This window comes from Chroicocephalus ridibundus, chromosome 5, assembly GCF_963924245.1.
Source record: "Chroicocephalus ridibundus chromosome 5, bChrRid1.1, whole genome shotgun sequence".
NCBI lineage: Eukaryota > Metazoa > Chordata > Aves > Charadriiformes > Laridae > Chroicocephalus > Chroicocephalus ridibundus.
In genome coordinates this window covers 13,636,053-13,654,492 of record NC_086288.1, presented here as the reverse complement: position 1 = coordinate 13,654,492, position 18,440 = coordinate 13,636,053, and the positions used below count along the sequence as shown (strand labels likewise).

The window sequence follows — 18,440 nt, the reverse complement described above, 5'->3', positions numbered from 1 at the left end:
AAAACCAGGTTTTTATTTTGCAGGTACTTTTTTTTTTCTTTTCCTTCCTAAAATATACAACTTCACAGTCAATAAGTCACAGTATTACCCTTGGGACAGATGAACCCTTTACATGAAATAAGCCTAGTAAAATGTGGTCATTGAAACAGGTTTCAGAAACATTTCTAAACTTTAAAGTCCACGACGGGAAAATAAAACAACATGCAGTTATATTTACAGATCCCATTTATTTCCACAAGTTAACACTGCTTACATTTAAACTTTGGAGGAATGTGGCACAATAGGAGTGAATTCATGGAATGAAACGGTTGGTGCTGAAAACCTGGCATCCGCACCATCAGTGTTCCGGAGGTTTTGCACCCATGCACCGAGCATCCATTAGCACAGGAGCGCCTTAGGTGCACTCCTGGAGGGCGCCAGGCAATTTATTTTTATCAGAGGAAAAAAAAAAAAAAAAAAAAAAAAAGGAGTTTGTGTACTCTGCAGATGCTCCACGATGACACAGGCCAAACCCTGGTGAACTGGGATGGCAGGAGGTGGCCTCAAAAGCAGAGCTCTGACCCAAATGTAAACACTAATTAAACACATGCACTGTCAACGTAAGTGTCTCCCTCAAAACGTTTGCCTCAAAGAGTTTCAAATAACACTTTGCTACTGTAAACAGAAAACACTTAAAGAAGAAAAATTGTTTGCAAAATGTTTTCTGTGTCTTAAATTATTGCTCTTCTACATAATGAGTTACTCACGTTTCCCTACTTCTATGAAATCCCACCGTAGAAATAAAAGAAAGAAAAACATGTATAAATTTAAGACATTTTACCGTACACCCTTGAAAGGGTAGACATTCTGGATATATACAACACATATACAACACACAGTCTCCCTTTACCATAGTGGTCTGGCTACTAGTTGTGCTTCTCTCCCAATTTAGGAAGTTTAACGTTGCTTAGTTCCATAAAAGTTTTCATGAAACACATGACTTGCTGATAGCAAACAGCTCAAAAAGTAGTGCATTCAATAGTTAAGCATTGTATTCTTAACGGAGTCATAACAAACCTTAATCTTAAGGTTGAGTAGTCTTACACTAAAAATATAAAACTGAACTTCCAAGCGTTAAAAAATTTATCTACAACTATCTTTAAAAAAAGGGCAAAACTTCAGCTCATATTTGAGCCAAATCTCAGCTCAAACATCATTCTGAAGATGAATTTCATTTGATTTTACCAATTTTGATGGCCTTTCTCTGTTTCTGCTGAAATAAAACCGGGAAGAAGACATTGGCAGAGCACCTTTTCCTTGGTGTTTCAAAGCCCAGTTAATTGGAGAGTGCTCGAATGAAAAGCCCACAGATTAGGCACATATCCTACCCAAATCAACAAATCTGTTGTAGCTTGCCTTATACCTTATTCATAAAAAGGTATTGCATTTATTGCCACGTCTATACAGTATTCCCACCAGTGACTATTTTTCATTTCTGCCCGCCAGCAATGATATAAAACTTTAAAATCAGGAATTGCCTGACTGGTAACTGCAGGTCCGTATTCTTCCAGATAGAAAATATTCACACAGCAACGGAGGTCGCATTCAAACATTTTGACTCATTTGAAGGTGATTACTCAGTTGCTGTATAGCCTATAAATATGTACACAGAGAAACATCCGTAAAAAACAGTAATCATTTCCAGACTGGTAGAAATTTTAACATGTATGAAATCACTGCTCCCAGGGTAAAATCCTCCTGCCCTGCTGGCAGAAATGTTAATTCTCAGAAGATGTTTCTATCGGCTATAGTACAATAACTCTGGAATGAAGAAACCTTGAACTTGCCACCACAAAGGTGTGGAAAACACATTGTGCTTCTGCATCCCTGTGCTGGTGCTCCCAGCGAGCCAAAAGAAGTCAAATCTGGCTGCCAAACGGAGTGACGGGAAGAACATTAGTAAGTGAAACTCAGCAGCTTTATCTCACCCTTTCTCTGGTGAGAGTTGGGTCCTTCAGGGACAGCAAGCAGGATACATTCTTCACAGTACACCCGACTATTACTTACGCATCGCTTAAACCTATTCGCAGTGAAAACGCAACCAAAAATCCTAGTTTGACAAATCTACAGTTTGTTAAAATATGACACTGGAACAAAAGAGATAGTGAAGAGATGAGTTCCCTCATAGCACAAGTTCTGGCTTTCTACACATAAACCATCCACATTAAAACAAAAATTTTGTAACGTCGTAAAATACAGTTCTGGTAACTGACTCGCTCGGTATCCATCTCAGCTGTGACTTGTTCCTCCGGTTCGCAGAACGTTAGGTAGGGGGAGAAGTCTCCCTACGCTTCTTGCTCAGGTTGAAATGAAACACCAAGCCAAAAGCTGTACGTGAAGATCATGATTTCTGGTCTTCCTCTGATGGGACGACTTCCAAGAGGATTTGCAATGTTACAGTTACCCTGTCTGCAAAGATAAAAGCATACACATGGGAAATTTTGGTGGGGATGGAGAAGGCAGAAGCAGCCAGGAAAATTATCTTAGCTGCTACACAGCCTGCTCACACACAAGGTTCACAGCGGTCATATACACCAGGTGCATGTATCATTTAAATATCTGAGTCAATTTTATTTTTTTTAACTATGTTTTCTTTGTCTGTGATCCAAGGCTATGCATATACAACAATAACGGAAGGGTATGGAGGTACAAACGTGTTCAATAAAGGTCTGCATGCATTTAAAGGCTACCTTAAAGCATGACTACTTTGCTCAACTGCTTAGTTTTAATGAAGTTGCAACAATGTTGAAATAAAAGCCTGAAAGAATTCAAAGAAGTTAATTCAGCTGTGCCAAGATCTGCCTAAGGAAACAGGGGAAAAAAAAAAAAAAAGGAAAGAACGATTACAAAGCTTCACAGGTCTAAGAATGTCACACATCCAAAGGAACTTCACACTGTCTTTTTGTCACTCTGGACATTTATTTCCTCCTGGTGTTTTTGCTGGTTTTCTTTTTACGGTACTGTTTCATAAATGGCAGAGTTAATTTACATATAGAATAGTAAAAGAACATTCTCTTACCACTGCTTTCGCTTGTCACTTTTTTTCTTCGTAACCCACTTTAAACAAGCAGGAGTTGTTGTAAGAGAAAGTTCTGATTTTCCTTGTCTAGCACAACATGTCGGCATCTACAGCAGCGCAAAGCGAGGAGGGTAAAACAGTGCAACTCACAGAAGAGATGAACCAAAACTATTTTCCTGCTCTCCTGTCTAAGGCAGACTCTGCCAGCTTTTGCTCTTCTCTCTGGAGTTCACCAGTTCAGCCCAAAGCTAGGTTGCCCTTAGACTATAAACTGATGGGGTCAGAGAGGCTGAGAGTCAACAGGGACTGCGTTTTCCCCCGCTACCCGCAGCGGGGACTTCAGAGCTGGGCTCAGCATGGCCGGGGTGAAGGGCAGGAGGAAAACCAGCAGGAGAAAGCCAGCAGGGCTTCGCCCCTGCCATCCCTTCCCTTCCAGGTTGGAGGCTGAGCAAAGGAAGAAGAAATAAAGCAGACTTTCTGTCAAGCTGAGCTGTGGTGTAACGGCTCTTGGAAAAAGGCAGGGCTTCAGAGGGAAAGCCTGGGCATCTTGAGAGCTGGCTGTGATTTTAATATTTTAATAAGTGGAGAGAGCCGCCTGCAGCAAGCCCGTGCCCTCGCTGTGGCAGGGGATGGCTGTCACCCTTCCATTTCCACAGGGTAGTTTTGCTCAGTGCTGGGATGAAGCCATGGAGGAGTAATCAGAGAAGCTGGGCGGGGCTGGGGTGCTTGCTTGGGTTTTGTGGTTGCAGTATCCTCAGGATAAGACAGCAAAAGGAGTATTTTCCCCCAAAAAATGTTCCAGGCTGCCTCCACTGAGTATCTACATTGTCTGCTCTGAGCAGTACCTGGAGCTACAGGACTAGCTTCACATTTGTAACGAGACACTTAACACATCATGACTGTAAAGACGACTTACACACACACACACTTTAAACTCTAGTTTTCCCTTTCAAGAGAAGAATTCACTGTAAATAAGTCCCAGAGGACAACCTTTATAAAAAACCTGGTATCTGTATAAGCACCACATAAAGTCTCGGTGTGGAAAGCAAGCTGTAATTTACTGCATATTTATAAGACCGAACATGAAACCTGCAACAGCAAAATGCTGATTTCCTGCGGATGCCAACATCACAAACTCAACAAAGAGAAGCAAACTGAGCATTTAACTCTATGTCCTGAGTGAGCAAGTGTCATCCTCTGGTGTTTGTAAATAACCCTGAAAGAGACATTTTGGTATACAAACAGCTCTCTTTTCCAGCATGGGCTCAGGCTATGAAGAAAGCAGGATTCAGCTTTTCAGCTCCTCGCAATTCAACCCACTGTAAAAGAATAGATGTTTTAAATATGAGTCTGAGGCTGGGTTTTCAACTGAGGAAGCCCAAATGGAAGCGTTCTGGTGCTGGTGCCGCATGCTTTTATACACTGATCTGCTTTGTAGGATTTGCTAGGCTTGACTTTTCTCATTTTCACATTAGCTCTACAAAAAGCAAGAAAGGAGAGGTCAAATGAAGCCTGCACTAGCTGAAAATGATTTGTCCCACCACATCTGGTGCTACAGCAAAATTTCTTCGGAAGAGGAGAGAACAAAATGTTAGTCTCACTGCAAAATACCACCCACACCCCATTAACCCCACAAACTGTGAAGTTGCCTTTTGTTCAACACAGTGATTTGGTAAGGGCAACGTAAATGCCATTAAGGACAGTCAAAACGTACAGAACTACGAAGTTCAGCATTGGAGAGGATTTCATATAATCAGAGAATCGTTTTGGTTGGAATTGACCTTTAAGACAGTCAAGTCCATCTCTTAATCTAGCATTGCCAAATTACCACTAAACCATGTCCCTCAGCACTACATCTACATGTCTTTTAAATACCTCCAGGGATGGCGATTCTACCACTTCCCGGGGCAGCCTGTTCCAACTCTTGGTAACCCTTTCAGTGAAGAAATTTCTCCTAATATCCAATCTAAACCTCCCCTGGAGCAACCTGGGGACATTTCTTCTCGTCCTATCCCTTGTTATTTGGGAGAAGAGACCGACCCCCACCTACAACCTCCTTTCAGGTAGTTATGGAGAGTGATAAGGTCTCCCCTCAGCCTCCTTTTCTCCAGACTAAACACCCCCAGCTCCCTCAGCTGCTCCTCACAGGACTTGTTCTCCAGATCCCTCACCAGCTTCGTTCCCCTTCTCTGGACCCGCTCCAGCACCTCAGTGTCTTTCTTGTCATGAGGGGCCCAAAACTGAACACAGTCTCCAGGTGGGGCCTCACAAGTGCTGAGTACAGGGGGACAATCACTTCCCTAGTCCTGCTGGCCGCTCTGTTTCTGAGGTAATCCATTTGAGGGCTCTGCTACGGTAACCAGCTTGAAACCCCTTTCATAAACGTACTCATCTTCAGGCTGGCTCTTTTATCCCACTGCTCATTATGGCTGTTTAACATCCCTCTCCTCCGATCCTTACAAAACCAATTCTGAATATCCAGTCTAACGTCCCGTGGGGCTGGTCTGTACCCATGTGGTTTTGCACCAGTGCTGTCCTTTACTGAAACAGCATATGTCCCACGTGGGGTTTATGAGCAGCAGCCATCTCTCACCTCCGAAGCGCGTCTGGGGAGCTGAACAAGTCAGGTTCCCCAACAAGGTGGCTTTGCAAAATGGGTAAAGAGAGCCCCGCACCACTCTGTCGGTGCGCTGAGCTGCGCAGACGAAGCAGCCTGGGAATAGTCTTGTTCGCGGGGTGCTGTGCTCAGCCTAACAGGCCCTGACTCCCCCTGTGGTACTACACGAAATGCTTTGTTGAAGTCTAAGCAGCTTGGATCTGTCGCGTTCTCCTTTGTCTAGGAAAATCAGTTATCTTCTCAAAGAAAGTTGCCCAGTTAATCCGGCAAAAGTCTGCCTCTTGAATGACAATCCCATTTTTTCACGTTGTCCATTTACCGCCTGTCTGGAATGACTCTTTCATGCCTATGGTACACCTAATGCATATTGTTTCAAGGTTGGAACATCAAGCTTGCAGCTGCCCAATGACTATTCTTTTCTATATCTCACAGAGGTATCTTAAGTGAATTTATCCTCTTCAACGCCTTTGAAAAATGCTCTCAGGCTATACAGTGGGGCTCCCTTAACGCTCACAAAATAATGCCAGTTTAATGACTCCACACAGAAGGTTTATTGCTTCTTCTGAGGAGAAAAAAAAAAAAAAATAAAAAAATCTTTATATTTAACAAGTAAATCTCCACTCTGCTCTACCCCAAAACTGTCAGAGTCAGTTTTCTGTCACTACCATTGTTATTTTGGGAATAATAATTACAAAGCAAACAAGCTGTTTCACCCATGGACTGGCGGCTGCTGCTTTCCCCTCGCAACCGGCACACTGTGTCCATCCATAGCTATTACACAGGCACCAGGCCTTCTTTCTGGGAGGAGAATTTTGTGTTATCTGGAAAGCTGGAAAATTCACCTTCGTTGTCACAGCTGGCAGAATAAGCTTCACATCTACCCAGTCTACCTTAAAGAGAATATTTTTTTTTCTCTCACTCACGTAATGTAGTTCAACACTGGCATCCTGTGGCCAGAGATTCAAGTAACTGTATTCCAAAACCTCTGAGACTTCACAGAAAATGCGAAAAATCTCCTGGGTTTGATAACGGAAAATTTCCTAGTCCTTAAATGTCTAGGCTGAGAAATTTATAAACAGAGAAAACCCCAACTATTTAACAGAATGTCCTTTTGCATATAATTGTTTTTATTTGCACTGGAGCTTTCTACACATTCCCAGCACGTTGCAAGTAATTTACAACTTTATGAAGATAAAAGTAAGAAGACTAAAGTGTGCCAGCCTTAAACTAACATCTTTTTTCTGGAAATACTTTCTGCCCTATTGTCTATGGACTTCCCAGATTGAATTGAGAGGGAAATTCATAGATCCTGCAACAGATAGGATAATAACTATATAACCTGTATTTATATAGTGAAAATACAGAGAAAAGGTTATAGTATAATAACATACACATAAACCCTACATTTTTTTTATTGTGAGAAGCTCATTTTAAATCATCTTTTAAGGCTGAAGCACAGAAGACAATATGCATTTTTGATTCAGCACTTATGCAAATAAACTGCTTTTAGTTGAAAACTTTCATGGGTTGAGGTTTTCTTTTGCAGCAGATTTTCTTTTAGTTTCCTTTAATAAATTATCCATTATTCCTCAAATATTTTGCTTATATTCTTGTTTCACGTTTTTAAAATTTCCTCCATTTTGGAAACCTATCATGCTCAGTAACAAAAAAGAGAAGAATGGGGAGCTGTAATAAGTGATACTGACTTCTTTCTAAATTAAATGCTCCAAATAACCCTTCTCCAACATATCAGAACTTCCACGAATGCTTTCAAAAACTTTCCGAAATGGTATAAAAATGATTCTCAGTGTATTTTAGGTGTGAAATACTACAGGCACGTCACTTCGAAGTCATTTTTCATGAAGCACAGAAACAATTTCCACAGAGGTGTGTCAGGCACAGTATATTTTGCTATCGTTTTTTTGGGAGCCACCACTAAGGACAATATTCCCACACCAAGCCCGACGGAGACTGTCCCATTCCAAATATCCCACAGACGCGTGGTCTCAGCAGGGGGCACGGAGCCCATCCTGTCATCACAGCTGTGACATTTAAGTTTCCAAACTGATTCTCCCAGGAGCGAAACACTTCCTCCATTAGCGTAGGCCAATGGCAAGGGGAGGGAGATGGGTGATTTAAAAGGAATCAGATGTTTGTAGGGGAGGGAGGAGAAAAGGGGACATGGGGAGAGGCATCCAGTCATTTAAAGTCAATCGCTAGCTGAAGAACAGGCTTGCTGCAAACATATCTCGTTAGTTAGCAGGCATTGATTGTAACTGGCAGAGCAATGCTATAGCATGCGCCGAAAAGAAACTTGCACTGTCATCCCCAGCTCAGAGCAGCCGAGAGGATCGATCGGAAGGATGTCACAACATGGGGAGCCCTGAGAAATTCCCGGGATCAGCACGAAGGAGAGGAGTCCCACCGGGACTTACCTAGGAGCTTTCTGAACCACTTTGGCTTCTTGTCCCACACAATAAAGAGGTAGTAGGCAGGAACTCCAGTCAGAGTTATTGCGAATCCAATCCCTGTATTCACTGGATCAGAGTAAAGTGACAGTGCAACCATGAAGAGGCAGGTGAAGGAAAACAACGCTGGAATAAATAGCGGCACCTGAAACATAACCACACAAAGAACCATTACTTTACATTGACCTTGCTGTTGAACGACTATGGCATTTAATGTTCCATGAAACGTAAATTGGATAAAACCCAGCAGAGGACAGGATAGTTCTGGGGAAATATGGGTATCTAGAACACGTACGCAAAATGTCAGTGACTGCAGAAACCAAGCTATGCAGGGTGCTGCGCAGTGAGTACCACAGAAGTCTTTTAATTACATACTAAAACACTACAGTGTTTTACGTCCTTTAAAATGTAAGGGCTGTAAATAAGTTACATTGCAAAAGTCCTTTCTCTAATTCCCCAGTAGATTAGTAAGGAGCACTAACCGCAGTAAAGATTTCCTCTTTGATAATTACCTATTAGAAAACATTTTAAAACACAACCAGGAGCTCAAGTCACCTTTTAAAACTATTAAGACCATATCGATTTTCTTCCTAAGGTAAAAATCAAAATCTAGCAGGAAGAGAGCAAATTAAACACCAATTTGACTAGTGATAAAGATATTTGATAGCATTATGCAACTGATAGCTACTGAAAAAGCACTTTCTGACTGTATGACTGATAACATTATCAGTGTCACTGCTGAAAGTACAAAAAACAACAATACCATATTAATTCCCTCAATTTTCAAGAACACCACTACAATCACTATGTTAGCACCTCTCTGACGGAAACGCCTACAGGCATGGCTTGTGAGATGTTCAGTGTAACGGAGAAGGGGAGAATTCCTTGGAGATCGTTCTCTTCCGTTCATGTCTTGAAGCGTTACTGCGTTCCTCTTTTGTGCACTGTCAAAGCACTTTTTTTAATCAAACCAAAATAGGTTGTGCTGTTGACTTTCTTATTTACAGATATACCTACAAGAATGTAACAGCACACACCCTTAGTTCTTCACAAAATAGGCTTCTTGGCAATATATAAACAGGGATAGATTCCTCCATTTTTTTTCATGATGGACCTTATCTTTCTGGATACAAAATGGGACAACTTACTTTGTAAGATGTTACTTAAAACAACAAAGAAGAATGGCAGAACCAAGGCCAAAACAGCCACTGTTTAACGGGCCAGACTACTAACGTTTTCCTCCCGGGTTCGCAATAACTGAGTCTGCAAATCCGTTGCGCGACCCAGATATCATAAGAATAACACTACCAACTTATGTGCACATCAAATTGGCATATTCAACACTGGATAGGCAATTAAATAAATGTTTAATAGTAATGCTTACGCTTGACATGAATTCCCGTTGCAAAACGATTCAGGCCTTTATCAAAGGAGACATTAAATAGAGGACTGGCTGAAGAATCGGGTTGGCACACGTAACCCCAATATTTGCAGTTTGAACCCTACGTGAGCACACAGGACTAGAGATATTTTCACCCAGCCTGCATCCCACACTGCCTCCATGCAACAGATGGGCAAAACTGAGCAAACGCCTTCATTTTGGCACAGCAGCTTCAGTCGCTGCCCCCCAAGCAGCAGGGAACAGGCAGGAATTATCATTCAGAAGGGAACACAGCTGGGGTGGTGCTGGGGAGCTTGTAGGAAAACACTCGGGAGACCCTTCAGTGCAAACAGCTATTTCCTATTAACTCCATTTTTCAGGAAAAAAGAGGTTAGGCTTTCCACATCAGAAAATGCTCCTTTACTGTCTGACTAAACGATAGATAGGAAGGAGAAGGATTCACGTAAAACAGTAGAGAGCGGAGGTTACCTTGAAAGGACGAGGCATATCAGGACGTTTATATCTGAGATAAATCAGCCCAGCAACTACTAGCCCAATAAAAAGCCACCTGGCAAAACTGAGGAAATTCAGGAGGCTGTAGAGATCCCCGTTGAATAACATTATCATTGTGAGAGGATGCTGCAAAAGAAATTCAGAGCATAAGAGGGGTTTAGTGGATTGATCTCTATTATTTTACAGCAGCGATGTCAAATTTTTCCACGGGGACAAGCAGCGCAGCCTTTCCCTGAGACACCTGTGGGCCACAGACTTTGGCTCTGCCTTTCTCGTGCTATTCAGGTGTGTGATTGATACCTAGCCATCCCCTGAGATCACGTTTGGTCAATATATATCTGTCCCAGGTGGCCACACGTGATCAGCACATATCTGTCCCCTGTGACCCGGACAAACAGACAGGCACACAGCCTACTGCATCATCAAAATGCTCGAGCATCTTGGGCACCATTCTCATGGAACCTGAGAAATGCATTACCCCACTGCAGTTTTACTTGCTCATCACGGATGCAAATGATAAGAGCAGTTAAATTTTGGTCGCATCTGATCACATGAAAGCGGAGTTTTCTAGGCATCTTGTGGAAGGAAAAAGTCTTATGGTCCCCCAGGCTGCAACAGGGGATCTCAGCAGAGCGGGCATGGTCAGGGGTAGCTACACACCATGGGACGCCAGCTGGGCACACTGGGTTGCCTCCAGCTTGTGTTTGCAGCACGCCTTTCAGGCTTGCAGGGTGTAGACACATCGCACATCGCAAATGCAAACATTTCTAAGCAGAGAGAAGCATTTAGCTGTCATTCAGGTGGCTACTGAACAGCAAGAAGGAGAGAGGACGCTAGAATAAATACATTTCCTCATTAAAAAGCTGTTCTGAGACACAAGGCTTCTGTGAGGCAGGCAAAAGCTTATGTATAACCTGGAGTGTTGCACCTTGTGTTAGGTGATTAGTGTGGGCTACAGGGATTTATTTCAGGGTAATCTCTGGACAAAAGCAGGAGGTTTGTAGCTTGAATCCACTCCGCAGGGTAGTCCCCGCTTCCTGCATGAGACACCCTGTGCCCACAATGACACAGCCCTTGCGTTCGAGGATGAAGGAATGGGTCAACTTCACTGGTCAACTTAAGGTCAACTTCCTTATTGTTCAGCAAGAGGGAACATCCTGGCAGCAATGGCTTCTCTGTGTTTATAATGAGGCAACAAGGTGAAATCAACTGCAGGTGCAGTGAAACGCAGGGCTAAATCTTTATGTAAGGAAAACTAACTTGTATTATTTATCAAGACTCACAGCCTCTCTATTTTTTTTTTTTTTTTTTTTTTTAAAAGCAGTGAAGACAGCATGGATTTGAATGAGAAGGATCAATATTTCAAATATGGGTCTCTGGCTTCCAACCTCTAATGACTTACAAAGTGCTTCGTTCTTTACACACAGATATTAAGCAAACTCCTTCCCTGCAAAGGTCAAAGGAAATTTTACCATGGAATTATATTTTCTTCTATATAGACTCAGCCCCTAAAAGTTAAAAATCTTAGTTATAAGCATGATAATGCAAGAGAGGGCCATGGACAGTGAAGGGGAGCCATGAAGAAAAAAAAATAAAATAGGATTACAAGCAGATTGTACACACACATCTGTGTTTTTTTTCATCTAGGCTTTGAGCAGCCTGGTCTAGTGGGAGGTGTCCCTGCCCATGGCAGGGGCTTGGAACTAGATGATCTTTAAGGTCCCATCCAACCTGAACCATTCTATGGTTCTACGATCTGTCAAATACCAGGACATACATCCATAAACAAATTTCTTAATTCCTTAAAATGCTTTTTTTTGTTTACCAAGGCTCAAACACTAAACATGCTCATTTTCTCATTTTCTCCACAAGAGCTCTTTCCTTTCTTACGGTGTGTAGGCCTTGGGAGGAGAAATAAAATAAGAAAAAGCTAAAATGCAGGCTATCGATGCAGAATATATCCTGCAACTACTCTAATTGCAATAAGGTAAGAAAAAAATTACAATCTCTGAAGGAAAGCCATCTTCATGTGAGAATCTGATTTTTTCAAAGGAAATCAATGCACTGGTGTAACAGGACCAGATGCAAGAGCAGAAAATGTCCTTCGGAAAAAAAATAATATATTAATATATTTTGTGTGTTTCATTCCACGGAAAACAGTCAATGCAATTTACTCAAAAGGTATGAATACTTCAGCCCAAAAAAATAAAATGCAAAGCAAATGCTTATGTAAAATAAATCTCATTAGAACTTTTCACGGTAATTACATTGCCTAATTTTCAAAATTTGGATGGCCACAGTTGTATGTGCACGTGTAAAATTCCACACTTCAGCTAGCACTTCAGAAGTGAGCTTATAGGCATCTATAGCAAAAACTGATTTAACTTCCCGTACAAGCATCTGCTCTGACTAGCGCACGCCCCCAGATGCACACGTGTCTTCTGCTGCGGCTAGAACCCCCCACGGAGGCAGAGGTCTGTCCAGATACATTACAGTCATTGGTCCCAAAAGAGGGGCCGAACACCCACGGTTACAAAGACTGCCAGTTAAGTGGAAATCTTCTTGGCACTATGCAAACTGAGGTTTGAGGTCAGTATTTTGACATTTTGTCCTAACATTTTACTATACAAATTAGTCTGCAATGCAAACACATGGCCAACATTTAGCTCTGCCGCTATTTTAGAAGTCAGTAATAGGATTTCCACTATAATACTGGTGGTTTTCCTTTGACAATTCACAGACTATTGCCCAGGCACACGTTCTCTCATTTTTTAATCACCGCTACACTGCACTGCTGAGGGTTCCCCTTCCATTATCTTAGTGCATAATTGTTTGCATTTTTCACTATAAGGTGGTATAACGAGCCTTTGGGGTGCTCCCAGATGCTGGTGTTTAGCTGCACTTTCAGTTAAACGAACCCCTTTTTTGTTTGTTTGTTTAAACGGAATTTGCTTCTCTGAAAGGGAACTAGCTCATCACTAGCAGGTCCTTAGAAATAAAGGGCAGTAAGACATGAATTAGGCTGCGGCAATAGGCAGTCGTGTGCTACCGACAAGATGGCAAGAAGATGAAAGAATAAGAACAACTCCCAAATCTCATTCTTCTCTTTACTGTCCTCTGCCCTGCCCAAAGCCCACGTACACGTTAATAAATGAGACTTAAGCAGTGCCCAAATTCTGTTCGAATCCTCCAGAGCGAGCCCGTAATATGAATTCTTGTGCGGGAACATTTGTTTGTATGATTTACCAAAACAATGACAGCTGGCAGAGGAGTGTGCTTGCGGACATGAATCATGGAGAGAATTTCCGGAAGGTGACCCTCGCGGGATGCAACGAAGAACATCCTGGTGGGAAATAAATGTGGACAGACTTTAAATGTGCTCATTACTGTGACTAGGCAAAGCGGCTCATGAAAGTCACAGAGCACAGCATCACTTCTTAGGCTTGTTTGAGGTATTCTGAATGAAATGTCTAGCAGGAGAAGCCCATACGCAGAAATCAAAGTCATTTCTGAACGTGTCCCCTCCTTACCTTACACTATGATCAGTGTTAGGAATTAGTTAATGTTTTCCCTCCAATTTCCCTCCTTCGCATGAAACAAAGCAGCCGTTAATTAAGTGCTACGCTCAGAGGGATCCATTTCCAAACCATTCAAAGGGTTTTAACAATAAGACAGTAAATTCAAAGGGAAAAAAGTGAGAAAAAGTCCCACACCTGGTAAACTTCAGAGTAATTTTTCATTTCCTGCTAAAGGAACGAATCCTACTCTCCCTTCCCATTGCTTCCTCACTTTCAGGATATATCCCATGCCCTCTACCCCCAGTAATGTTAGCAATGCTCACCTGGAGACTGCAAAAATGCCCCCATTCATAGATCCAAAGCAGGAGAGAGCAACAAATACTGGTACAGCTAAAGAAAAGCTTCCCATTAGTCGTTCGGCGAAAGTCTGTTAGAGGAGAGAGAAACACACAGTGATTTTTCATAAAACAGGAAAGTAATTTTACTCTATTAACCAGTTATTAGTAAGTATGGTGTGTTTTATTTATACCCCTTTTCTGCCTCCCTCACCAAAAGCTGTGCTGTGCGTTTGTTATCTCTCGTTTTGTGGCACCGAGGCTACCGTGGACGAGGTCTCCCACCCTCACTCCTGATTGCGCCTGGAAGATCGCCAGCGGAGGCAATGCTGTGGAGGTGGCATCAGGCCCTGGTTTATGTCAGTTTAGACCGTCATGACTCCCAAAAAGACGACCCAGTCTGAATGGATCAAGGTCTGACCTGCATGACCAATTTATTTTATTTTTTTTCTACAGCCTTCATTTTACTTAGCTGATGCTTGCCAGTGGAACAGTCCAGCCATTCACACTTTATTGTCCTAGGTTACTGGAAGAGCCTTAATTGGGGTTTTGCGCACCACAGGAGACATGCACAATTTTCTTCAAGTTTGCAAAACGTTTTTATTTCTAAGTCTGCCATGAACTACAGAATTTGGTCATTTTTTAAATGCCACATCAATTGAAATAGCCACAGGCAGTGTCACTACTGAAAAGTAAACAGAAATTTTTATTTCCTCATTGCGAGTCAGATACCATAAATATAAAAATCAGTGTCATCACTACAATTCAGCAAGAACAATCAAAGCAGTATATCCGAGCCAGGTTGCCTTGCAATTCCTTCCCAAATGAACTCCAGTTTTCACAGCAACCCCTTTCATAAGTACTCAGGTCGCTCATTGTGCGGAGACAGCGTTACCGCTTCTTGCTACAAAAAAATAGTTCAGAGCTCCCACTTCCACAAATATCTGTGTTTTCTGCTTCCCAGGAGTTCGGCCTACAATTTAGCAAAGAATTTTTCAAGCATGTACTTGGCTATAGAATTTAAGTCCTACTGACTTTGTTATATCAGGTCAATAAATACGGTCTAACATTACGTTTACAAATGCTATTGATGGCCCTAAATGCAATCCCACTCATCAGCCAAAAATCAGACTAAGTTCACCGGGACGTTAACATGTGGTGTAAAAGAAGAGCCACAGAAAAGCCTGATTGGATGCATCCCCCCCGATTTTTTTCCCCTGGAAATAATATATCAACAAACACGACTGCAGCAGGGATATAGCTTTGTATTTTTCTTCTGTAACTTACCACTGCTACAGCTTTTGAAAGCAGCAATTCCCCAGCACTGATTGTAGTGAAATAAGCCACGTTTGTTAACACATAGCCAACTGTGACGATAATCATTGAAATGCATATTGCGAGGGGTATGTTTCTGAAATACACAAGGTAGCTCATTATTTTGCAATCTGGTAGCTATTCCCTGAACATGAAACAAATAACATGAGAAGAAGCCACTAATGATGGCGAATACACATTTGGTGATCCTGAAATATCATCATTAGAAACTACCAGTAAAAAAAATAACTCATCTAAACAAAACCATCTACACAAAGCAAATAGGTTCATAATGAACAGGTGAGAAACCATTTGAAGGAGGAGTCCTTTGGGGAGGCCAAGAGGTTGTGGTCCCCATGTTTCCCATTCCAGAAGTATGGCCCATTTGAGCTGCCTACCCATGTTGACTTTCAAGCTGAGCCCACCAGGAAGGCAGCAGGTATCAGTGCTTGAACCAGCAATAAGGCAGATGACAGTTCAGGTGGTTCAGCTCTCTGTCTATCAGGAGAGCAATCACAGTGGCACCTCCAACACAGAGGGACATTGAAGCGCTGGAGCGTGTCCAGAGGAGAGCTACCAGGCTGGTGAGGGGTCTGGAGACCAGGGCATATGAGGAGAGGCTGAGGGAGCTGGGCATGTTTAGCTTGGAGAAGAGGAGGCTGAGGGGAGACCTCATTGCCCTCTACAACTACCTGAAAGGAGGTTGTAGAGAGGTGGGTGTTGGCCTCTTCTCCCAGGTGAATAATGACAGGACCAGAGGAAATGGTCTGAAGTTGTGGCAGGGGAGGTTTAGATTAGATATTAGGAAGAATTACTTTAGTGAAAGAGTGGTCAGGCACTGGAACAGCCTGCCCAGGGAGGTGTTGAGTCACCATCCCTAGAGGTGTTTAAGAAACGTCTAGATGTGGCACTTCAGGGCATGCTCTAGTGGCAGAGATTGTAGGGGGTTTTTTGTGTGTGTGTATGGTTGGACTCGATGATCTCAAAGGTCCCTTCCAACCATGAAGATTCTATGACTCTATACTCACTGGCACTCAATGATTGCCAAAATGTCGAACACATGAAATTCTGCCCTTTCCTCCTCTGTGCAGTTCTTCCCCTGCACGCCTTACCATATTCCAACTATCTCACTCGCTATTCAGGGGTATGTGAGGGCAGAATATGACACAGAAATAGGCACAGCACAAATCTGCACTGTTAGCACAGCACAAATAGCACTGAATGGTACAAACCCCCTGACATCTTAGCCAGAAGACAGAACAATTACACACAAATAAATAATAACTTCAAACTTTTACGTAGCACGCCCTCCCAGTCAGCAAAGTAGAAAGGCAGAATTATTTCTATTTTAAAGAAGAGGAACAGAGGTACAATGAATTTATCTGAAGCAACACTGCAGGCAATTGTTCCATTTAGGAACAAAATCCTGATGCTTCAAGGGTTACTCTTGTATCCTTCCACTTCATATCATTGCTTGATTTCATTGACATCTGCATCACACCCAGAGGAGACTCAGATCTGAAAACAATGTTTAGTCCTTTAAGTCCAAGGCCAAGAGTCACAGTTGGAAAAACGCAGTACGTGCGCTCCCTCTGAGGAGAGCTGAGAGCTCCTGCTTCATGGCCGGTTCCCTCCAGCTGTCTATATTGAGGTTGCTTTTGAAGAGATGCAAAGATTGACACGTTTAGAGAACTTTGTTGTGAAGGTCACCCCATCAGATGGGAGAAAGGAGAGACAGAATGAGGAATTCTGGTGTCTCAGAAGAGAACAAAAGCACAGTCCTAAAGGACTATTGCACGTACCTCAAAGGAAAAAATGTTTTGAAAATCAACACAAAGTTTCATCATTTTCTGATTTCTCTCTCAAAGAAACACAACTGGGTCAGAATTTAAGGATCCCCTTCACTACCAGTCCTTATTTCTCAAAGAAATCCTTGACATCACTATGCCTGTATATAGAGCTGAAAAGAACCTCTAAACTGAGACTAAGTAAATAAAGCAGGACAGTAACGCTGCTGCACATCTTGCCTACCTTAGAAGCCATGGTGTCAAACACTGTCATTAACCCAGGCACACGGGTAGGTAAGAGGATCACGCTGTATTGCAGCACCAAATCTGGGTAGACATGATTATTTTGCATTAACCCACTGCTACCTCACACACACGGTCTAAGGTGAAGAAGCTGGAAGGAAGGGAGTCAGTCCGCTTGGAGGATGTGCTGGTTGACGGAGAAGGTGAGGACCAGACCAAGCAACCCAGAATACAAGTGCTGTATTGCTGGAAAAACCACAAAGTTACTGGCTCAAGAAATACTGCAGAACTGTATGTTGATAATATGCCTGTGAAAAAATGTTTTTGTAGGTCAGTTGCGAGATATTTTGCAACCAGTTTGGCTAAGCTTCTTACCTGACCTGGGTGTAAACTGAATCCGATCCACTTAACACCTGATTCAAAGTAGGGATACATAGTTTCAAAGTCTCTCAGAAAACAAATTTTAATTATGTCTTCTGCATCATCCATGAATGCTTCAACCACCAAGCTATTGGATAAATCAGCACTTACTCCAACCTTAAAAAAAAAGTTTCCAGCCAAAGATAGCAAATTTGCGCTATTTTCATAAATACTATTTGAATGACTGAAACCACATTGTTAAATTTAACAACCATCTTTGTCCACTCTAACTCCTACCAAATACCTGCTTGCCGTGTTTGCTTCTAATTTAAATCCCAGTCTAATTTCCTCTAAAACAAAACGGCAGTGCAAAACTAAGAGGCAAAAAAAAAATAAAAATCACACTTCCAAACATCACCATTTTCTTAGCACCACAGGTCCTGCCTTGTTATGATGAAGAGCACTAGCTCCCTTGGATAGTAATACCAAAACAACATTAAACAAGCAAACAAACAAACCAACCAACCCAAACCACAAAACAAAACCTCAGGAGAAGACTAAAACCCAAAAAACAAGCCAGAACCAGTCAGGAAGCACTATTCATTAAAAAGCCTACAGATCATGACTCACGCCTGGAGCAGCACAAGGGATGCTGTGACTTCTAAGCTCCCGAGTCCTCATCTTCTGAGGGAAGCGAGCGCTCAGGTTGCACCTCCTTTTGTCTCCCGGCAGGAGTGGACATTCACACAGCCCCTCCGAGTGCTGCTTATTAGCCACTGCTTTCGGTGACAGATTTAGGTAAAAAGGAAAGGCCAGTTTCAAGATTTCAGGGATGAGTAATATGGT

General features: G+C 42.4%; 1 protein-coding gene across 1 annotated transcript in view; it reads right to left on the bottom strand.

Annotated features, from left to right (window-relative positions):
* Positions 1–484: 484 nt before the first annotated feature.
* SLC7A11 (solute carrier family 7 member 11) overlaps positions 485–18,440 on the bottom strand; it is a 62,950-nt gene continuing 44,994 nt past the window's right edge. Inside the window, exons 7-12 of the mRNA XM_063336858.1 lie at positions 15,178–15,301; positions 13,879–13,982; positions 13,284–13,380; positions 10,014–10,163; positions 8,111–8,288; positions 485–2,448 (exon numbers count right to left, since the gene is read on the bottom strand). Of these exons, the coding sequence (XP_063192928.1) occupies positions 2,381–2,448; positions 8,111–8,288; positions 10,014–10,163; positions 13,284–13,380; positions 13,879–13,982; positions 15,178–15,301 (721 nt within the window). The 3' untranslated portion in view covers positions 485–2,380. The remainder of the gene's footprint in view (positions 2,449–8,110; positions 8,289–10,013; positions 10,164–13,283; positions 13,381–13,878; positions 13,983–15,177; positions 15,302–18,440) is intronic.